Source organism: Leptodactylus fuscus, chromosome 5 (genome assembly GCF_031893055.1).
Source record: "Leptodactylus fuscus isolate aLepFus1 chromosome 5, aLepFus1.hap2, whole genome shotgun sequence".
Classification (NCBI taxonomy): Eukaryota; Metazoa; Chordata; class Amphibia; order Anura; family Leptodactylidae; genus Leptodactylus; species Leptodactylus fuscus.
Genome location: NC_134269.1, coordinates 159532403 through 159556921, shown reverse-complemented (window position 1 = coordinate 159556921; position 24519 = coordinate 159532403). Strand labels below are relative to the sequence as shown.

At 41.0% G+C, this 24519-nt stretch overlaps 1 protein-coding gene across 1 annotated transcript in view; it reads right to left on the bottom strand.

Moving 5' to 3' along the window:
• Nucleotides 1–359: 359 nt before the first annotated feature.
• Nucleotides 360–24519, bottom strand: part of GNPTAB (N-acetylglucosamine-1-phosphate transferase subunits alpha and beta) — a 55460-nt gene continuing 31300 nt past the window's right edge. The window contains exons 9-21 of the mRNA XM_075274578.1: nt 15629–15808; nt 14184–14354; nt 13139–13262; nt 12810–13010; nt 11517–12463; nt 9359–9558; nt 7527–7746; nt 4397–4510; nt 2615–2700; nt 2338–2436; nt 1726–1893; nt 1553–1643; nt 360–484 (exon numbers count right to left, since the gene is read on the bottom strand). Of these exons, the coding sequence (XP_075130679.1) occupies nt 407–484; nt 1553–1643; nt 1726–1893; nt 2338–2436; nt 2615–2700; nt 4397–4510; nt 7527–7746; nt 9359–9558; nt 11517–12463; nt 12810–13010; nt 13139–13262; nt 14184–14354; nt 15629–15808 (2679 nt within the window). The 3' untranslated portion in view covers nt 360–406. The remainder of the gene's footprint in view (nt 485–1552; nt 1644–1725; nt 1894–2337; nt 2437–2614; nt 2701–4396; nt 4511–7526; nt 7747–9358; nt 9559–11516; nt 12464–12809; nt 13011–13138; nt 13263–14183; nt 14355–15628; nt 15809–24519) is intronic.

The window sequence follows — 24519 nt, the reverse complement described above, 5'->3', positions numbered from 1 at the left end:
TTCATTCTCTGGAAGCTAGTAAATGTCTCTCTTAAAATGGCCACGTTGGCTGCCACTGTGATGGCATGAAACAGAAAAGTGTTGTCGTTTCATAATCCTTTGGTTTTAAAGGTCAGATGTTCAAAGCTTAAGCATGACCTCCAGCAGACGCTCACATATTATATTCCAGTGGCTTGGACATGCTACACGCACACACATCCGTGCCCCCCCCACAGAATGCTTGTGCAGGATGTTCTCTCCATGAGATAATACCTATAAAGTGAAACCACCTAACCACAGCCAGAACACTCAGCCCCTGTCATGCTGTTTGTGCCACCGAGCAGGTTTCTCACCTACTGCTTTGCTGAGATTCTGACACACCTACGTACTTCATAATGAGGTAGTCTTATAAGCAACTATTCCCGTTTTACACTTTACTTCTTTCTGGGCTCACTTCAATCTGCATTCTTCTTCGTGGAAAAATCCTTCTTTTAAGTGCAATTAACTATGGAACAGAAAAATGACTGTTACTGTCAACTTAGAACTAAGAGGTTTGGCGGCATCAGGAGTACAATGAGACTAAGTATTGAAAAGCAGTTGTGACTGACAGAGGATTCGTGGGATGGGGTTTCAACACCTCGGAAACTGTAGCTTATTAGACACAAGAAGGCTGCACAGAGGCTTGGGGTACACAAAGCTGTGGCTCTAATTCTAACAAAGTGTACAGCAAATTTGCAAAATTCCACAAAATGAATCTGCTGAATCATGCAAAATTTGGTGTGGATTTCAAATGCAAACAATCCAAAGCAAGTCCAATGCATGTGACCTATACCTAGGGTAAACCCTCAGTTGCAGAAGTTTCTACATTTTATATTCAGTTACATGTCAGGCCTTGTTCACATCTGCGTTCGCTATTCCGTTCGGGGAATCCGCATGGGGACCCCCCTGAACGGAATAACGAACACATTAACAAGCATTGAGCACTGAAAGCACACGGACCCAATAGGCTATAATAGGGTTTGTGTGTTTTCCGTGCGTAGTCCACACGAGTCATGTGGAAAGGAAAGTACTTCATGAACTACTTTCCTCTCTGCATGACTCGTGTGGAGACTGCACAGAAAACACACGGCCCTCATTATAGTCTATGGGGTCCGTATGCTTTCAGTGCCCAATGCTTGCCAATGTGTTCGCTATTCCGTTCAGATGGAACAGATTACCTAACACAGATGTGAACCAGCCCTCAGAAATGCAATGTATGCATATAACATATAAATGAGAAAATCCATGTATACTTTATGTATTTTTAAAATGGCATTTTCAACAAGAGTACTTACCATTTTTCTCTGCAATGGAAGTAAAAGGGAGGAATAAAAGTAATGATGGGCACTAAAAATTGCAGATATTTCTCAGCCTAGAACTTAGTCTCTGAAAACCAGAGCGCAGTATATTCAGCGAGTGCATACAATGCAGCATGGCCTAAACACATAGATTCAACTGAATCCCCATTTTCATACTGAGCTTATGCTTGTGAATGTGTACACAATGAACCAAATTAGAAATGATAATAAGTTACCTGTTCAGCAAAAAAGGAGATGACAGTAAACACAATCAACGTCCCCAAGACACAGTGCGTCCAAAACTTCAACTTGTCTCTGTAACTTCTCCTTTACAACAGAGAAATTGTCACAATCTGTGCATTACAGGGTATGTTCACATCTTAATATGAAATAAATATAAGCAGCTTACCATTCCTGTAACTCGTGCATGTGGAGAAAGCGGTTGCGATATTCTCTGGGCAATTCAAACTGAGAAGGAATGGGAAACATTGATTCGTAGAAATCTCGCAGAACTGCCTTCACTGTCTGGGCATCCTTGTGGTTGTGATTAATGTTGTCATTCAGACAGATGAACTTTCTGGTGGAGCCAAAATGTTTGTTAGATTGTATACATGTAATATGTAGGTGATTTATTAAAGAAGTTCCCCAGCCCTAATGGAATATTCATATCGATGATCTGTGCGTGTCCGATATCCCCATTACTTGAATAGGAGCAGCCTATTCCAGCGTCTGGAGGTGCCAAGTATCAAACCCCCACAGATCATATACTGATGACCTATCTTGAGGACAGGTCATGAGTATAAAAAATCCATTTGGAACTGGAAAACCCCTTTAATTCACAAGATTATATTCTCTTGATTCTGCATATCCAAGTCTAAGACTGAGAGATTCTAATTCCTCAACAGAAAACATTATTATTTAAGTATTTTTACATTTTACTATCTTTCTTCAGGTAGGTCTCCTTGAAAATTTTTAATACCTCTACAAAAACGACAGTACTGTAAATGATGTAGTGTCTTACCGAGGGTTTTTCCTTATATCATCTAACTGGCCAACCACATGGGACACATTCGTACGAATCATCTTGAATGCAATGTCCTCTTCCCCCATAATTTCAAACCTTAAAGATTTTATTAACAACAAATACATTATACAATATAGGATTCACTTTATTATATTCATATCATACATTAGCACAATGATCATTGAGCTATATTTTTACAGGCTGCTCAGACCGATGTGTTAATACTTAATATTGGACGTGCATATTCTGTCTAAATGCAAGATTTTTCACTTACCTGTATTTATTCTTATCTTTGTAAGCTTTTCGGATCAGATCCGTCACCGCTTTACAATGAATTACTAGCTGTTTGGTGACAGGAGGCTAGAAAACAAAAATGACCATGACTGGATTCACATACACACGAGTGTACAGTACATATACCGTATTTTTCGGACTATAAGACGCACTTTTTCCCCCCCAAATTTGGGGGGAAAAGAAGGGTGCGTCTTATAGTCTGAATGTGGTGCCTGGCACCAGCTGTAATAGAGAGGCGGAAGCCGGCAAGTGATAGACGCCATTACAGGTGCCGGGGCCTGCGACATCGCTGCACTCCTCTGCCCTGCATGAAGCCAGCAGCGGGAGGAGTGATGCTGCTATTCCGCTCCTCCGTCCCCCCGCCGCTGGCTTCATGCAGGGCAGGGCAGCGATGTCTCAGGCCCCGGCGTCTATCCCTCCCCGGCATCCGCCTCTCTAGTACAGCGGATGCCGGGTCAGTATCGGTGGCCCCTTCTCCCCCGGGGCCGGTCCCCACCGGCCTCGTACCTGTAAAGTTGCAGGCCGGCTCCTGCGCGACGATATCACAGGAGCCGACCTGTTCGGGTGACAGCCGGGAGCCTAATGAGGCTCCCAGGCCTGTCACTGCTATATTAGTATTGCGGCTGGTCTCTATGACCAGCCGTAATACTAATAGACAGAATGGCCCATAGACGGCAATACAGTTGTATTGCCGTCTATGGGACTTGCAATCAAGTGACCGCAGGTTCAAGCCCCGGGGGGGGAATAAAATAGTAAAAAAAAAAAAAAAAAAAAGCTTCAAAAATATATAATAAAAATATGAAATAAATAAAAGTTCTAAATCACCTCCTGTCCCTAGAATATATATATAAAAGTAGAAAATCATATATCATAAACCACGGTTTTTTTTTTTCAATAAAAGGTGATCTAAGAAATAGATATTCCCCAAAATGGTATAACTAAAAAGTACTTCTGGCCCCGCAAAAAAAAAAAAACACTCTATGCATCCCCGTACAGCTGCAGGGTCACATGTCAATGTGGCCTTGCAGCTGTTGCAAAACTACAACTCCCATATATTAAATATTTTACCAGTTTTTGCTTCAAAAAATTTTTTCCCTATTTTCCTCCTCTAAAACCGTCTTATAGTCCGAAAAATACGGTACTCACAAAAAATAACAAAATATTCTGACTTTGCTAATATACACCACCTTATGCCTTCATAACTTGTATATGTATGGGAAAGACGGTAGACAGAAACATCAAATGTGAATTCAATTCAGAATATAGAGGTTTTTTTTATTTTTGTGGCTTCCTATCAAGTCCAATGCTATGTTTGAAAAAAAAGTAGAATCAGAATGGGCATCTGTAACCGGCTACATAATAAAAAGGGCTCACACCACTTACTACTGCAACACCAACCTGGACTGGGTAGCCACTACCCTTCAAAGCACGTTCTATCTTGGAGGTGAGTTTTGTAAACTTAGTGAATCGAAAATGTGTGATTTTTTTTATTGACTTTATTAATTTACAAAATCCCTTTCTTTGAAGGGGGTCTACTAATGATAATCATGGAGTTTTCCCACAACCATGGTTCAATATGACTGCAACTCTAATGGTAGGGAAATAAAGCAATACATATTTTCCTTTTATATCAATGAGGTTTCTACTCTGCCAGATACATACATGTATTATTACCGTATTATTAATTTGTTTCTGTGATTGTTATTATTATTGGTTTTAATGAATGAACCATAAACATAATGTCAAGTAAAAATATCTTTACCAAATTTGGATCATAATACGATTCCTGCGTTGTTGGAGCAATAGATTCCTCTGTGCCGTTTAACTGGAGTGTTTTGGAGCAGTTAATAAGCATATGTTCCAAGCCAGTGAGATCCTACAACAGACAATTGTTTGATAAATTCATTTGATTACCAATAAAGTACGTTCAACAACTTATAGGATGTTATATATGTTGCTGCATTTACATGTCTATCAAGTCCTACAATACATTCACACAAACAATCAACTAGAAACTCCACAGCCAAGCAGCAACAATGCATTGTACCCATCATACCTTTACATTCATCCAATAGAGTAACCATTTAGTTGAAAAAAAAAATACTATTTTATAAACATGCAAATAAGGCTCAGATACAATGGGGCTTTCCAGAGTCACTAAGGACTGTGTATTCAGGTATGCCTGCTATGTACACATGACAACAATAACTGCTGTGGATGCAAATAAAGTACACCATTATTTCATATGTAATGTAGCTGTTCTGGTACATGAGGTGTACAGACAGTCTTTGGGGCATTCAACTTATACAGCGGCAAGGGGACCACTAACCATCCTCTAAACAAGGGGCACCATAGCTCTCAACAGATATACAGTCCAGCAACTTCGTACATTATTCCATTTCTCAAACAGCCGGCAAGTACTTTATTAAGTCCTCAGTAGGGTTGAGCAGAGCTTGAGATTTCAAGATCAATTTTAAAATCTGATTTCCGATCATTTTCCAGCCGATCTCGATCATGAAATTTGCTCAATCGCCGATCGGAATATAATCTTTTCCAATCCCGATCCTCAACCCTAGTCAATACTTCTCTATGGGAAAAGTCACTTTTAGGGTTGAGCTGATCTTGAGATAACCTCCAATCTCGATCCCGCTGGAAAAGATTGGGTCGGAATTCCGATCGCTATCGTGCAATTTACTCGATCGCCGATCGGAATCCTATCTTTTCTGATCCCGATCGCTGAACCCTAGTCCTCAGCATACACCATATCCCTTTACATTTGCAACAGAGCAGCAGGAGAAGTCAGCTGCGCTTACCCTTGGCTTTGACAGGCTTCCTCTCTCTGGATACATAGGGCAGTAGTAAAAGCACCAGAATAAATAGAATATGCTGTCAATAACGGAGTAGGACACTTGCCTTCTATTTCATGTGAGGAACGATTGTGAAGGGAGAGAGAAAGTCTAGTGGGGTTAGAAACAATACTGAAAAGTGATACACGAGAAGGACAATGAGGAGATTGAGGGAGGAGGTGATGCTAGAGAGGGACTAGGGGGATGATACCCAAGGGGAAGAAATAAATGATACTTAGAGAGGGAGATACAAAGAGTTAAATAATCCTGCAAAGAGTAGAGGTGGTAACAACTGGAGAGAGCTGATGCCTGTGGGAGGGGAGAGAGTTTATACCTTGAGAGAGAAGCGAGATGACACGTGGGGAAATTTTATATGAGAAGAGGAGGAGGTAATACCTTAGAAACAGGGTGACATTTGAGACGAGTAAGAAAAACATAAGTGTGAAAATCAGATATGGCGAATGAAGCTGCAGCAGAGAAGGACGTGCTCTGTCCTAAAAATCATCCTTGTGTATTCTCTACCAATCCCATTAAATATGGCCGGTTATGTTATAACTCCACAGCAACCATAATAGAAGGAAAAATACTTAATAATGTCCACATGTACGTGCAAGGTGGAGGAAAGGCTTCATCTATTTACACTGGAGGGGTTTGTTTTTGTTATTTTCTTTACATTTCTTTTTTTTCCAGATAGACATAAATAAAATATTACCAACAACTGATTTCAATAGGTCTTTTAAAAGAGGTTGTCCAAAATCAGAAGTCTTATTGCAACTGGAAGGGGAAGGCTCCTACGCTGCTCTGTTTGTATATAGAGCAGCTACATATTTATTTTACAGCCTTCCATTGCTGCTTGCATTCAGATTTCTGATTTGAGACAATCCCTTTAAGGTCTAAGCCTTTAGTTGGCATCTGCAATTCTCTACTATGCGTAAGTTGCATAAAATAAATCACACAAGATATGATAGAAGCAATAAGTGTAAGTAGTGGATTACTTTGGAATTGGACACATGGAGTTTGTAAACTTACAACAGAATTTTAACATTACCTGCAGAAACATACTATAAAGACAGTAACTGTGAATACTGTATAGCCAAAGTAGTGTTAAGTACTAGAAAATATTAAAGAAAATCATAACATAAAAAAATCTAATGCAATGTACAAGCTATTACTAACTGGAATTAAAAAAAAAAAAAAAAAAAAAAACCTGTTCAGTGTGAAAATGTCAAGTGTCAGTGATATATGTGTTGTTGTGTAATGCTGGCGCTAGAGCAAAGCATCTCTTAAATGTGACTCAGGAGTCAAGTGACAGTGATATGGTTCACACTTGGATCCTGATGCCAAACTTCAGTAAACCTTTCTGTATCCCTAGTGCTCTATAGTATCTTCAGCTGCTAACTACAAGTGAGGCCCAGAGTCAACTCATGGTTTCATAGTTACTTGTTGAGGACCACTGCTTGACTGTTTCTACATCAAATACTATGTCTGATGCTGTTAAAGGGGATTTCTAGGCCCAAATCAAATTTTCATACTGATGACCTATCCACAGGTCATCAGTATGTAATCTGTGGGGGTCTCACACCTGGACCCAGCACAGGCCATGTGTTCTCACAGCCTCTGGGTGCCGAAACCTGCCATCGGACGAGTTTCTGTGATTCTGCTATTGCTTGAATAAAAGTGATGCAACACTAGCCTAACCACTAGCAGCTTTTGTCACCCGAAGGCTGCGAGAGAAGATGATCTGTGCAGGAGTTTGGGTATCAGACCCCCACAGATCATATACTGATGATTTATCCTGTGGATAGGTCATCAGTATGAAAATTTGAGCTGAGGCCCAATTGACATTTCACATATACAATGCACAGGAGAGTTGCTAAATATGTGATCACTAGAATTGAAGTGTAGAGCCCCCTGGGGCCCTGGACCCCAGTTAACATGATCAGTGAGGGATCCCGTTGTGTAGCCCCTGTCAACTATCATTTGACCTATGGGATCCTCCTACAACTGCACTTTGTCACCCTAATTATCAAGATAGATAATAATTACCTGTAAGCTTAAAGGTAACTGATGTATCCTTGTAGCCAATGTCCGTATTTCTCTATCAGACAAAATTCCTGAGCCATCAGTGTCTACTTCATGGAAAATTTGGGATATGTTTAATGGTTGTATTGCACTCATTAGATAATAGAAGAAGGAGAAGGCAAACTGCATATCCTCTGAATGTCGCACTTTATGGGCAGATGTCTTGTCAAACTCTGCTGGATACCTGTAGATGAACACATATAACATACAAGACAAAGGCTGTTGTCAATTCTTTAAATTCATATTTGTAATAAGGGGACATTCTAGGCAAAAAAAAAAACTCTGGGGAAGAGAAACTAGTAAAAATGCACTGCCGCCTTGCCGAACAGTGTAAAACTCTGCACTACAAAAAAAAAAAAAAAGCACCAAAATTCTGTACGTGCAACTAAATTTTGCTGGAAACTAATCAAGCTAATAGGTGGTGTACAATTAGACTAGGGTATGTTCACACACAGTTTTTTGCAGGCGAATTTTGACACGAAATCCACCTACAAATAATGGCTCCTATTGACTTCAGTGGGAGCCGCTCACTTTTTTTTCCCCTACTAGCTAGTAGCGGAAAAAAAGAAGAGACGTGACCAATCTTGCTGCGGATTCCGGGGCATTTGCGGCTCAAGACACGCTCCTGTTTAGGCCCTTTTATTTGGTCACGGAAACCTTTACCGCTGTGTGAATATTCCACGGGGCTCGCTGCGACTGAATGCAGCATCGGCATTCCGTCGTGGCATCCCACTCCTGTGTAGGCCCAAATGAATGGGCCTACACTGGAGCATGTCTCATGCTGCGGACTCCACGGCTGAGTCAGCCATGGTAAGAAGGGTCACCTCACTTCTTTTTTCTGCTAGCTAGTAGCGGAAAAAAGAAGCGAGCGGCTCCCATTGAAGTCAATAGGAGCCGATTTTGGCAGCGGATTTTGAGGCGGATACCACTGCCACAAATCCACTGCCAAAAAAACTCTGTGTGAACAGACTCTTATTGCTGTGAAGGCTGCAGTGGACAATTGAGCAAAAACATTGGCTCACAGGGGGTGCGGAGCAGTACGATTGGTGTGTGATTCTTATGCTGTTGTCTGATTCGCAGCAAATAGCTTTTTTTTATACATTTTGTTCTACTTCCGCTCTCAAGGTTCACATTTTTCTGTTCTGTACGCCGTGTATTGACTTCCTTGATATCTATGTGGCTGTTGATACTTATTTGTATAAGATTTTATTTTTGAAGTTTTATAAAAAAACAAAACAAATGGATCACAAACCAGTGAAAAATAACTGCCTAGTCAGAAAAATCCAGATTTCTGTTCTTCCATGCTTGATAGGAGAGTAAGAATTTGGTATAAGTTTCATGACTCAAGGAACCCATCCTGTTAGAAGCCAACAGTTCGGGCTGATGGAGGTGGCGTAATAGTGTTAGCAGGAATGTTTCCGCACTTTTGACTGCCATCTTGATTTGCTTCAATTTTGAAAGCCAAATGAGATTCAACACGTTAGTAGATGGGTGTCCCTAATAAAGTGGCCACTCCATGTGTATATAGTAGTATATACATATCAGTTCTACAATTACTTGTATACTTTCAGCATTTCTGCAAAAATAGCATGCATTTACACACTATAATGCTTCATAATGTCCTACTAGATCTTGTAACAATGAATGAAGTACAATGCTCACAAAGGATTTACCATATAAGAGGTGGCTACGTGATGCTTGATCTTTGCAATGCTTGGCATACTAGCTACAGCTCTACAGGCTTATAGGCAGGGCACTCCTTCAAAGCCAGCCACCTGGTGATAAAGTATACTCACAAATCCTGGAGATCCTGCATAACGATACGGTCAATCATGTGTGGCATGTGAGCAGGAACTTTCCGAGATGCAAAGCCAAATTTACTATTAAGGAGCTTGTTCACATAGCGTAGGGAATCAGCAAATGTGTCTTGAAGCTTCCTGCCAACTTGCTTGCCATCAGTGATGTAAGAAAGCTCACGTCTCAAGGCATCTCTCTCCTGCAAAACAACACTATTTAGTTTGTTTACATTACACAACTAAAGTGCCAACAAAGTAAAAATATGAATATCTGTAGTACCCAGTCCATTAATCCGCCCCATTACTATTTTACATAAAGGCGTATAGAAGATGCTAAAAAGAAATTTTGGTTATGACTAAAACCATCTATTATCTGAACAATTATGATTTTGGAATCATACAAATAATTTTTAAACATGCATTACAATGTAATAAGAGAAAGGCTAGATCTTTTATACACAGTCCTGTTATATTAAGGTGACCACCGCCTACTTTTGATGCCAACGTTAAATAACCAATCGAAGAAGGCACGTGTCATCAGCCATCTGGGTGCACCCATCATTGTGGAAGGCACAATGGATCAACACAAGTATGATCTATCCTTGCAGACCATGTTCACCCCTACAAGTAAAATGTTTTTCCTCAGGATAATGGCATCTACCAGCAGGACAATGCAACGTGTCATAAAGCTGTGTACGTGTGTGGTTCGAGGAGCACCAGGATGAGTTTACCGTACTCCCTTGGCCAGAAAATTCCCCAGACTTGAACTCAATCAAGAATCTGTAAGACCACCTCGATCGGGTTGTTCGTGCCATGGATGCTCAACCGCGCAACCAGCACAGCTGGCCATGTCACTGGAGTTGGCATGGCTCAACATCCCAGTGAACAACATCACTACAACATCCCCTCACTTCCTGTACGTCTCGCAGCGGTCCTCTCTGCCAAAGGTGGTTATTCTGGATTTTGACAGATGGTCACATTAATGTGACTGGACTGTGTATATGAGTAAATACTGCTAGAGTCCCACAGAGACAGTTTACATGGGTTATGTGGGGTCTGTGATTTCTGAAGCACTTGAGAATTTAATCTAGACCTAATGGGCTTGAACGGCCGAGAACACTCTCTCAATATCATCTCATAAACATGCACACTTGAGAATGCATATTTATTACAAAGGGAAAGAGACAAGCTGCTGCTGGACACCTGAATGCTGGGTGAAGCTTGTAAGGGCAGTTTAGGATTAAAACACACATCAAATTTAAAGGGGTTATCCCATAAAAAGTATTTATCACCTACCTACAATATACTGTATGTAACGATACATTCACATTTGCATTAGGGAACTCTGCCCCCCATTCCACTTAAACTAGGCAGTATCAAACTGACAGAAACCGGGCAGAAAGCCAGTGGAACCCCTTATAGTCTATGGGGTCCACAGGTAACTGCTTTTTACGCGGAAAAGGTTTCTGTTTTTTGGGTCCCCAAGAGGGCCTAAAGGAGGGAAACCTAAATGTTAGTGTGAACCTAGTGTTGAAAATATCTGATTGCTGGGGGTCTTGACTGCTGGGATCGCCAGTCATCCTAAAAATAGGGGTTTACAAGTCCACTTTGTTTGTTCAGGCACATATGGTTCATTCACAGTGTTCCTTTCACATTAATTTGACTAGTGGAGACTGGTGGACATATCACTTGGCTCTGTCTCAAAAAAGCAAATTAGTCGGTGGTATCACGTGTGTCCTACAGCTCCATTTACACAAGGAACCCCAATTTTCATGATCACTGAGGACCCCAGTGGTCAGTCAGACATTTATCACTACAAATACTGTGGATTGTTAGTAATTGTTTTTGGGAGGATAACCTCTTTAAGATAATATGTTTTAGGGTTCTACTGGAAAGCTATTTTTTTCATTCTGGTATTCTAACATTTTTTTCAACTATAGTTATAGATGATAACTAGAGATGACCGAATAGTATTCGAAACTGCAGTTTCGAATACCTTGCTCCATAGGAATGAATGGGAGCGGCCGGCGCTTAACCCCTTGCTGTTCGCCCGCTTCCATTCATTCCTATAGGTGCGAGGTATTCGAAACTAGAGTTGATTCGAATAATATTCAAAACTTAATGATAACCTCTTCCAAGCCAAAAACCTAATACTCACATCCAACAGGTCTTTAAAGTATTTTTTTCTTTCCCATGGCAGAAATCCTTCATAGTTTGGCTGATACTGTAGTTTTCTCCCTGGGATAACATTGTCCTCTTTATTTTTTGCCAAAGTCTCTAAGTATCCTACACCTTTTGGCAATCTGGAACCTTGCCCTCCAATCCTATTAAGTTTAGATTCACTTTTGACAGAATATTTTTCATTTTCCTTCTCTGATAGTTTTGAGTCATATGTAGATTGAGGATTTGCAATATTTCCAGATATTGTTTTCGTTTTGGGCATTGTGGTTAGTGTGATGGGCTTCTGTACATTTAAATATAGTTTTGCCTGTGGAGATAAGGTGATAAAGGGCTCGAGCAGAGCTGCCTTTGATAGATTGTATCCCTTCATTGTGATATCACCATTGCTCAACTGAAGGTCCAGATTTTGAAGAGCCAGCTGTACTTTGGTAGGAAGGGAGGACACATTCACATATGGGATATGAACAAGTACGTTTGAATAGTCATCTTGTCTATGCTTCTTCAGCTTTGGAAACCGGTCTTCTTCTGGGATGTCCTCAAAAAGGATTTCTGCTTCTGGTGTTGGTGTAGTAACTACTGCTTCTTTCTTCCTTTCTACAGGTCTTGTGGTGTTGTGCTTACGGTCTTCTGTCGTGTCAACATCTATGAAAATCCGCATTTTTAACTCCTTGTCATTTTGATCATGAAAAGTGACATTGAAATGTACCCGTGTGGCATTCATTCCAGGATACATAATAAGGTGGATCGTTTTCCACTTGTTAGCTATAGAAGAGTGACGAATAATTGGGTTATCACTATAGACCCCCTCCACTGCCTTCTTAGCTATGTTAGCAAAGCTAAAGTAAGGTAAATGTTCCCCTTTTGGAACCACATAGTTGGTTTGATTAAGAAGCAGGGTTATCTTGTACAATTCTCCAAAATGATCTGGAAAGACAAAGAAAAAACTTGTTCAAGTTATGACATCACACAAAGAGTTAACTGTTAGGCTAACTTCTACCTTGGGTATATTACTATCATTATTTTTATAACACCATTAACTCTTTCGTGAAAAGATTTATATACACAGTACAAAAAAACTAGTACAACAGATAAGAACCAAATGACTGAACTGGTACAGCGAGAAAGAGAGAACCCTACCCTCAGAGTTTACAACATAGGATCCATAGGACAGAATCTTGGCAGCTAGCCAGAAGTGGAAAGGGCTACTGTAATAATAGCTAATCCATAGTAGAATGTTCTTGACAGATCACACCATCACTGAAAGCCTTACCTTGCCCACAATCTCCTGCATCAAACCCACAACCGAGCACATTACATGCTTGGTCACAGAACTTATCAGCAAGCCATGAATTGGCACAACCCTGGTTACAGTACGATATGCCGCTTATTCCAACTCCAGGTTGCCAATTTTGTCCATTAAGAAGACCTGCACCAGCCATTGCAGGGGCAAACCGACCAGCTGCATTGTTACCTATAGGGGGTGAAATGAAAAACGTTATATATAATGAGTAAAAAAAAAAATCCACTGAAATTATCAATATTTATCACTGAATAAACCACAAAGCAATATGCTTAATTTATACAAATGAATAATCTTACCCAGGCAATCGCCACCATCCCAGTCACATGCAGAATTATTACATGCTTTGTCACAATAACCATCCTTGATCCATGATCCTGGACATCCCTCTGCACAGTTGGGAACAGGCCAAGTCAAATAAACCTTAAATGTGTAGAAAATACAGAGATCTATTTACATTTATTTATTTATTTACACAACATCTGAAATCTTGCAGTTGTTTTAAAGAGGACCTTTCACCATATGGGGTACTTGCGGTGTAACACACTTCTAGAAAGCCGACAATGCACTGAATTCAGCACACTATCAGCTTTATGGTTCTGTTCCCCTGGTGAAGAACTATCGGTGCCGGTACCGTAGCTCTTCACTGTCAGAAGGAGGGTCATGGCTGGGAGGGTCATGGCTGGGCGATAAGGAACACCCAGCTCTCACGGTACAGCACAATAGACGCTGTTGTGAGGAAGGGCGTTTCTGACACTTCTGAGAGTGAAGAGCTATGGTGCCGGCACCGATAGCTCTTCACCGGAGTCACAGAACGGGAAAGCCAATAGCATGCTGAATTCAGTGAACTGTCGCTTTTTTAGCAGTGTATAAAACCGCATGTGCCCCAGGTGGTGAAAGGTCCTCTTTAAAAAGACCGCAATCACACACCACATCCATTATTTAAATGTTACTGAAAAGATATCCTTGTACCGTGTTAGCCAGTGGATATGAAATGAAAGAAATTTTTTGAGAGAAGTCCTCAGTAGTTGATACCGTTTTAAATTGCTAATATAAAAAGTTTTTTGATGACATATCGAGCTTTCGAGACTCTATAGAGGTCTCTTCATCAGGATGGTATAACACAATATCAGAAGTTAGCAAAATAGATGGAAAACAGAACATGTAAATAAACAGTTTAAAAAACGTATATATCAGTTCACAGGAAAGTTCTCTGGGTTCTCTGCTGTTTTTCCACAAATCTATAAATGGAACTCCCTTCTTAGATGCCCAAACACAACTGTCTCTATGTTAGTGATTAAGCTGCAGGTTATCCCTATACTTAACCAGTATGACAGTTTTTACCTTTTGTCCTTTTGAATGGCTATAAAAGTCATCAGGCCAGACATATGTTCCAAACATAACGTCATCATTCATATAAATAAATTTTTGGGATAGTCCTGGTATTCTATGGATGTGGCTTTCAATGGCAGGAGAACTGAAGGTGGGTAAATGGCTGGTGTTCAAAAAGATATCCTGTACAAAAGGAAACATACATAAATCAATATGCATTTCTTGAGATATGAGATATATATATATATATATATATATATATAATATCTCTCTCTCTATATATATATATATATATATATATATATATATATATATATATATATACACACACACACACAGTAGCCATCTTCTCTTTAAATTGTATTTTACAAAGAGAAGTTAGGGATATTTCCATCACAAGGGTCATATTTAACCAAACTTAACTTAATGGATTTGTCCAGTTTCAGAAAAATATTGAGAGATTAATGTTGTGGTTTATATAATAAAAAGGTATATAATTTTCCAATATACTTGCTGTATCAATCCCTCACAGTTTACTTGCAGTGGATAAAAATCAGTCTGTGGTCATGTGATATATAGTCCATGGTCATGTGGTTGATAAACAGGTTCACAGCCATTATCAGGCAGATGTCCGACTACTGTGCTGTGGCGAGCTGTCCACCCGTGTGTTTATCTATTCCTCTCAGCTCCTCCATAGACGCACATTCAGTTGAGTGTGCATCTATTTTCAATGAGAAATGAGCTGAGCATGCATGTCCACGGGGAGTTGGAGGGAATGTTTATCAGGATGAACAAGGTGTCTGAGCACCTTTTTAAAGACCAAATGACTTGCTGTTTAGACCATGGTTCAATCCATTTGGAAGACTCCTGTATGTAAAGGAACTCTCCTCATCCAGAATGATCCTTTATCATGCTGAACACTTACCATCTTAAAAACTCTCTCTCCATGCAGAGAATAAAAGCCACTCTGCCAGCATTTATCTGTTGAGGGTAACTTGAGAATAGGATGCCAGCTCTAGTTTATATTATATAAATAGGTGTTGAACTGAGTAAGACAGTCTGTTCAGTGCTTAGGCCAAAACCATAAATAAGGCTTAATAATTTGTAGAGGTCAGAAGAATTTAGAGGTCACATTTCTGTCACCAAGACAAACAGTCCAAAAAGTATTACACATGCTTCTGAAACTCATTGCAGACCACAGATACAACTTTTATTACTTTACCTTTTCTCTTGGCTCAAGATGTTGTAAGATCAGTGCCACAACATGACCAGCTGTTAAAAAAAACCCTCTGCCTCATTTACAATTCCCAAAGATTGTTTTTCAAAGCTGATCATTTCATGCCACTCATCTTGAGATATCGCAAGCCAAGAGAGATACACTCTGTAATGTCAGAATGAAACAACTTCTCATCAACAGAGAATAAAGAAGAGACCTACAAAAATAAGACATATCTTACTTGGTGAGTTACAATGGTGACACGTGGATTATCAAGGTTCAACCAGGATGGGATTTGGCCATTGGTCACAATGAAAACATGACGAACCCAAGGAGCATGTTTTTCAATAGATCTCAGAGAGTACCGTAATTCTTCATTATCTTCAAAACGACTTGCTGAGATGTCCTCGTCTTGCTTTAGCTTTATTGAAAGAAAAAAAAAAAAAAGTGGGAACATGTAGTCAGATTAAGTAAATCTGTGATTTTTTTTTTTTCTCGCATGACTTGGAGCAGAAGTTTCATACAACTGACACCCCCCTCCATATAAGTATCTAAACAAGGGGTTCACCAGAGGTACAAAGGTGCAGATTCTATAGATATTCAGGATAGGAAGTCCCTATATTGCTGGCAAATCTGTATTGCTTTGTCCACTATCATTGGCATAATAGCAAATAAAAAGTAGCATAATAGAACCATCTGAATATAACTGACCCTAAGGATATGTTCACACTGTGTTAAAGGGGTTTTTAAGGCAAACTGTAAAACCCACACGGAGCTAAAATGAAAAAAGCAGCAACAATTCTGGAATTGGATCCCTGTTCCATTCCATGGCTGCACTAGCGGTGCCGGATGTGATGCAGCTCAAGTGACCATCACAGCCAATCACTGGCCTTCGTAGTCACATGTTGGGTACCGGTGATGTTACGGCTAATATGTCACCAGGACTCAATATGTGACTGCTGAGGCCGATGACTGGCTCAAGTGGTCATCTAAGCCACTTTATTTCTGGCTCAGCCAATACAAGGGACAGGGAACCCAATGAGGCATTTTTTGCTAATTGGCCTCAATGAGGCTAAATATTGTGTCGCCACCCAGGGCAGTTTTAGTGATGATTCTGACAGTGATATCACTATGAGATAGGGCAGGATGATTTTTTTTCTCCTTAATGTGTTGGTCACTGCCTTCCACTGAAAATAATAGGAAGCAGATTAGGGGTATGTTTTGGAAGAGCCATATGCACAGAAGTATGGTATAGTCAAGTGTTAGAGTCCAATGTCAGATACACTATATTAGACCATGGCACAGACATCCCAATATAGAGTACTTGACTGTACTTTATCACTTGGCTACACCTGTCTCAGGTTGCCTGCTGTACGTTCACCCCAACCAGGATCTTATAAACAACAAGCAGTCTCTAAGACTAACATCTTTGACCACACACCAGCCGGTTGTCAAGGGGTAAGGGGTTATCCACTTTCTAATATTGATGTCCTATCCTTAGCACAACTTGCTCACTTGTTGTGCAGAGTACGTAGTCATGGCTTTAGGTACTGTAGCACTGCTCTATTGAAGGCGACTCAATGTTGCGGCACACAATTCCAGAAGAGCAATATACATATAATATTCATAAGCACTACATTGGACTTGCCTGCTACACACACTCAAAGCTGAATAAACAGAGGTATATTTAGAGACTGTAGAATCCCCTCTACAAGGTACTGGGAATAGATAACCATTTTACTGCTGGCAGACTACCTATAAAATAGCTCTAGAAGTACACAGACATGTTTCAGCCAGGAAGATGCCACACTACAGATCAGGTTTTTCACAGAGTCGAGCCATATATCATCCTGGTCTAGTCAGTGCTCCTTAAGTTTCCAGTCCACACAACGTTGTTACATTCATTCTGTTGTGTTAAAGCCATAGGCTAAAAGAGAATTACTGGCGGAAGAGTATATAGAAAGACAAAGTCAGAGAAATGTGAAGCATCTACCCACATGTAAGTAATGGGAAAATGGGCTGGTTACCAAGGCACTGCACCCACTGTACCTAATAAGGAGGTCGACAGGCTTCCCAAGTTAAATATATCTAGATTATGGGCTTGTGTGGCATGCTAAGTAAATATAAACAAGACCTAAATGTTTATCTCATGTTAAAGATATTTGCCTTTGACATTATTTAAAAGGACACAGACACAAGTCATTCCCGATAATAGATGAAGAGTGAAAAGGTATCTAGATATTATGTCAGGTAGTAGTCCTGTCACAGATAGTCTTACACTTATATTTATCAAGTTTACAAAAAGTGTAAAATATTCAAAGGCCAAATGTAGATAAGTAAAAATCAAAGTATGACTGCTTGCATATATGTGTGGATTCTCAGTTAAAGGGAGTCTACAAACGCCAACGTCACTTCTAAACCACTTATATGCGGTTGTAGAGCCGGTTACCGACATGGTGAGCATACATTTCTTGTGCTGAAGTGCGACCTTGCTGCTGAGAAAATCAACTTTTATTACATACTAGCATTACCCCCTCACTCCCTGCGCGACTTACTTCCAGCGCAGCCCCACCCTTCCCCGCGCACCTGTCCTCTCCCTCCCCCCCTCCCCCGGTATGCACGGCAGCGCCGAGACCATTCCTCCGCCATGGCGCACCCGCAGCCACCACTCCTGCCCACGCGCCGCAGCCACCACTCCTGCCCACGCGCCGCAGCCACCACTCCTGCCCACGCGCCGCAGCCACCACTCCTGCCCACGCGCCGCAGCCACCACTCCCGCCCACGCGCAGCACATGACAATGGCCCCTGCCGGTTCAACACACACAAAACCCCTGGGGGCTCCCCAACCCCACTCCCCCCGCAGGCCTACCCTTGAACCCCCCACCTCCCCTCACATTTCCCCTTCCCCCCCAAACCCCGCACCCGACACACTCACCATATAGATGCCGGGGAGGTACGTGTGGCGCAGCCGGAACATCAGGCGGCATGTGCGTTCCTTTACCAGACGTCTGCCCCTCCGGCCAAACAGTACGCGGGGACGTGCGGCTCTCTACCGCATGGGTGGTAATGCAGCCGCATAGTAAGCCGGCATCAGGCACTGTTTAGCCTGCCGACATGGCAGCGGCGCTCCGGAGCTTCCATGTTCTTCAGTGCGCACTTGCTCACTCGCCCCGCCCACACATCGCCGCCAATGTATGGGGCCACTCTGCTGACCCTGCGGCCCGCCCACACACTGCCGCGCACCAATAGGAGGTCTGCTGAAAGACCTGCGCTGACGTCATGTCAGGGCCTGCAGCGGAGCTGGAGACAATTTTTGCTGGTCGTGGTGGCGATTTCGGGCGAGTGAGCAACATCTGAAGTAGCCTATGTTTCCTTCCTGGGTAATATGTAGGCATGTGTGACATTTCCCCAAAATCCATTCAGCCGTTTGGCTGTGATTAAGGAACAAACATCCAAACACACAAACTTTCACATTTTGATAGAATAGAATAAAATATAAAGTTATCACTCTCATCCACAAGGCTCTCCTTAATGCTGCACCTCTCTACATTTCCTCCCTCATCTCTGTCTACCGACCAACCCGTGTTCTCCGTTCACTCAATAACCTAACACTTACATACTGTATTATCAGAACTTCCCATGCTCGCATACAAGACTTCTCCCGAGCTGCACCACTTTTCTGGAATTCTCTATCCCGGACAATCAGATTAACTCCTAATTTCTACAGCTTCAAGCGCAAATTAAAGACATCTTTTCAGACAGGCCTATCCCAATTCCTAATGTAAACCCATCCTAATGTAAACCCTGTACCGTTATTAGAATCCCCCAAATTTAACCCTCCTCTGTTCCAGTTCCCATATTACCCCACATGATATGATGCCATTTCAGGCTAACTATATGTCCAAGCTCCATCCACATGTTACAGGACACGACTGGTGATGGCTCATAAAGTTTTAGGTTTGTGTAATGTCAGTAGCCTCTATTACAAAATTGTCTGACCACTGTATAAGCAATGCCGCCCCTGCTACCTCTTGTGTCACCCCCTCTACCTCATAGATTGTAAGCTCTTGCGAGCAGGGCCCTCAGTCCCATTGTGTGAAATGACTTTCTTTGTAATGTATCTGTCTGTATTTGAACCCTACTAATTGTACAGTTACAACTTGTATTTCAAATGCAAATGAGCTGTTCAGCACACTTAGGGCAGGGCCACCCCTTTAAAGACAGTTTCTTTTGTGGTTGCCACAACCCAAACAGACATACTAAAATATCCCTTAGAGAGTAATCTGGAATGACAACAAAAGAAAATAGGTGCTCCCATAGGTGTGGCCCCACCCTGAATGCACCAAACAGCTCATTTGCATTTGAAATACAAGTTGAATTTCTTAGCAGCAAGATTGGATATTGACACAAGAAAGGTACATTTTGTATACCACTACCTGAGCCTACAACAGTATACAAGCTCTCTCTCCAGCTGTCCTGTTGCTGAACTTGTTCCAGCATCACAGCAGCTGGCTAAAAAGCCATATAATGAGCGTGTTGTTGGCACTGATGATCTGCCTCAGCTCTGCCTTCTGGCTACCTTCATAGCTCTTGTTGTTTTAGAATTTTGCGACAAACTACATTTTCTTTTTCCCAGCATGTTTAAAATTGGCAAACTGCCAATTTGGATTAAAGGTGTTTTCCCATCCAGTGTGTCCGCACTGGAGCAGATCAGATAATATGCAAATATATGTACACAATGGACTCAGGGTTATCTGTGTGTTTACATAGAGAGATAACAGACCTGGCTTTATCAGCAAGCTGAGATAATGCTGCTGCCAAGAACAGTTTAATATAGTATGTGAACATAAAATAAACAACACAAATTATATAGCATCTCAGCGAGCTGCTAAGATACCGAAACAATCAAAAGGCACGGCATGAGGAACAAGTTCAGCAGCAGGACAGCTTGAGAGCTGCCGAAACGCCGCAACAGGCAAACCATCGATAGCAGCAATTTGCTGAATATAGGCGGATCATCTACGCCAACAACATGCAGACGAAGTTGCGGAAAGAGGTTAGTTTATAATATTAGTAGGATAGAATAGGATAGGATATACAAGATAGCTGTGATCATCAGTGTGCAAATAAGTTAGGTGGCTACTGCATAGAATTCTACAAAAAAAACCAAAAAAAAAAAACCCAGTAAATCTCTGCATATTTGGCTTTTTAGGATTTTTTTTTTTTTTTAATTTAGACAACATGGATTTGAAACCTTACCAATTTTTTTTATTTTTATTTTAAAGATATGTTTAACATAAAACTTGATTTAAAAATGATGTCATTTCCTGAGGACATATTCCCTTTAACCCCTTCCCGACATGCGCCGTAATAGTACGGCGCATGTCGGGTCTGTAACTATGGCGACCGCCATAGCCGCCGGGTGTCTACTGCTTTAAGCAGTAGACAACCGGCTCTAATGCCTCCGATCAGTCCCCGGACCGATCGGAGGCATTAACCCCTCCGGCGCTGCGGTCAAAGGCGCCGGAGGCGCCATTTTCCCGGCGGCGCATGGGCGCCGCCATTTTGGCCGGGATCGCCGGCTCCTGGAGCTTGCTCCAGGGTTGATGTCCCATTGCCATGACAGCCGGGAGCCTTGTACAGGCTCCCAGGCTTGTCTGCAAATCCTCTCTTTTGCAGGCTGGTCTATGCAGCCTGCAAAAGAAAGGATGCTTTTTTGCAATGCATTAGCATTGTAATGCATTGCATTAGTGATCAGACCCCCTGGGGTTCAACACCCCTAGGGGGTCTAATAAATGCAAAAAATAAATAAAAAAAAAAAAAGTTAAAAAAAATATAAAAAGAATTAAAAGTTCAAATCACCCCCCTTTCTCTAGAACACATATAAAAGTAGTTAAAAACTGTGAAACATATACATGTTAGGTATCCCCGCGTCTGAAATCGCCCGCTCTACAAATCTATAAAAATATTTTTCCTGTTTGGTAAACGCCGTAGCGGGAAAAATAGTCAAAAGTGCCAATCCGCCGTTTTTTCACTGTTTTGATTCTGATAAAAATTTGAATAAAAAGTGATCAAAGCAATAACATTTCCCGAAAATGGTAGAACTAAAAAGTACACCCGACCCTGCAAAAAAAGACGCCCTATGCATCCCCGTACACCCGTACGTATAAAAAAGTTACGGCCGTCGGAATATGGCAACTTTTAGAAAAACAATTTTTTAACACAGTTTTGGAATTTTTTTTAGGGGTCAAAATGTAAATAAAACCATATAAATTTGGTATCCCTGGAACCGTACCGAAACATAGATATAGCGGACATGTCATTTTGGCTGCACAGTGAACGCCGTAAAACCAAAGCCCGTAAGAAAGTCGCAGAAATGCATTTTTTCTTCAAATCCACCCCATTCTGAATTTTTTTCCTGCTTCCCAGTACATTATATAGAATAATCAATGGTAGCATCATGAAGAAACATTTGTCCCGCAAAAATTAAGACCTCATATGGCTCTGGGAGCGGAGAAATAAAAAAGTTATGGGGTTTAGAAGGAGGGGAGTCAAAAACGAAAATCAAAAAATGCCATCGGCGGGAAGGGGTTAACTGATAAATACAAAAATCAAATCGGGCGCCCTGTGTTATGGAAAGGGGCACAGTCGGCCAAAAGCAAGCGTATCAAAAAAGGGAACAGTAGGAATAAAGTAGAGCAGGTCAAGGATAAAATATAACAAACAGATGAAAACAGAATGGGAAAAAAAACTCCTCTTAGCTGGATTCTAAACAGTTCCTGGCCTATCAGCATCCGTGATGGTGGCCTAACTTTTAGCCAATCATAGTGAGCAGTGCAGACAAGATTGTAGATGTTAAAAGAAAAACCAATGCTAAAGATAGCTAAAAAGTTACTAAGGCTGAAAAAAGACACATGCCCACCAAGCTCAACCATTCTCAAATCCCCTCGCCAACAGTGGCCAACTTTATCTCACTACAGTCGGACTTTTTCTCTAAGTCAAACAGGTTTCTAAAAGATAGCGGTCAGCATTTATATATACCCAGGGCTACTGTACATATGATAGCGGTGCCGAGGGCCACCTACTAACTTAACCGGTTAAGGACCAGGCCCAAAAGTATGTTAAAGACCAGGCCTTTTTTTTCAAAACTGACATGTGTCACTTTAAATGGCAATAACTTTGAGACGGTTTAACTTACACAAGTGGTTTTGAGACTGTTTTTTTCGTAACACATTATACTTCATGTTAGTGGTAAATATTAATCAATATTTGTGCATGTATTTATAAAAAAAACTAGGAAATTTGATGGAAATTTGGAAAAAATTGCAATTTTCAAAATGTGAAATTCTCTGCTTTTCAGGCAGATAGTCATACCACCCAAATACATAAATAAATATTATCTCCCATATCTCTGCTTTATATCGGCATCATCTTTTGATTGTCTTTTAATTTATTTTGGACGTTACAAGGCTTACAAGTGTAACAGCGATTTTCTAGATTTGCAAGAAAATTCCCCAAACCAATTTTTTAGGGACCGCTTCAGTTCTGTAAGGAATTATAAAGGCCTGTATAATAGAAACCCCCATAAATCACCCCATTTTCAAAACTACACCCCTCAAATTATTCAAAACAGCATTTGGGATGTTTGTTAACCCTTTAAGTTTTTCATAAGAATAAAAATAATATGGCAGTGAAATTTAGACATTTTATTTTTTTTCATTAATACATTCATTTAGACCTAAAATTAACACATTCACAAAGGGTTAAAGGAGAAAATGCATCTCACATTTTGTTATGCAATTTCTCCCGTGCACAGAAATACCCCACATGTGGGCGTAAACTGATTTTTGGGTACACAGCAGTGCATGGAAGGGAAGGAGCGACACTGGGTGTGTGAACAGCAGATTTTGCTGGAATAATTTTCAGGCACCATGCCTCATTTGCAGAGCCCCTAGAGTACCAAAACAATGGAAACCCCCCAAAAGTGACCCCATTTTAGAATCTACACCCCTCACAGAATTCATCAAGGGGTATAGTCAGCATTTTAACCCTACAGTTGTTTCACAGATTTTACTAACATTGGGATGTGTAAATGAAAAATTACTAAAATGTCACTTTATCCCCAAAGTTTTAATTTTCACAAGGGGATAAAGGACTAAAAGCCCCCCACAGTTTGTTACACAATTTCTCCTGAACACGGCAATACCCCATGTGTGGCCATATTCTGCTGTATGGGTACATGGCGGGGCTTGGAATGGAAAGAGCGCTATTTGGCTTTTGGATGGCAGATTTTGCTGGAATAATTTTAGGTGCCATGTCTCATTTGCAGAGCCCCTAGAGTACCAATACAGTGGAAACCCCCTAAAAGTGACCCCATTTTGGAAACTACACCCCCCACAGAACATATTAAAGGGTAGAGTGAGCATTTTGACCCTACAGCTGTTTCACAGATTTTATTAACATTGGGGCATGAAAATGAAAAATTACTTTTTTTCCAATAAACTTTCAATTTAGCCCCAAATTTTTCATTTTCACAAGAGGATAAAGGGGAAAAAGCTCCATAAAGTTTGTTAAACAATTTCTCCTGAACACAGAAATGCCCCATATGTGGTAATAATCTGCTGTATGGGAACATGGTGGGGCTCAGAATGGAAAGAGAGCTATTTGGCTTTTGAAGGACAGATTTTGCTGGAATATTTTTCAAGTCCCATGTCGCATTTGCAGAGCCCCTAAAGTACCAATACAGTGGAAACCCCCTAAAAGTGACCCCATTTTGGAAACTACACCACTCATAGAATTTATCTAGGGGTATACTGAGCATTTTGGCCTCACAGCTGTTTCACAGATTTTATTAACATTGGGATGTAAAAATGAAAAGATTACTTTTTTTCCCAATGAATCGTCCATTTAGCGCCATATTTTTAATTTTGCAAGTAGTTAAAGAATTAAAAGCCTCCCACAGTTTGTTACAAAATTTCTCCTGAACACGGCAATACCCCATATGTGGCCATAATCTGCTGTATGGGTACATGGTGGGGCTCAGAATGGAAAGAGAGCTATTTGGATTTTGGAGGGCAGATGTGGCTGGAATAGTTTTCAGGTGCCATGTCGCATTTGCTGAGCCCCTAAAGT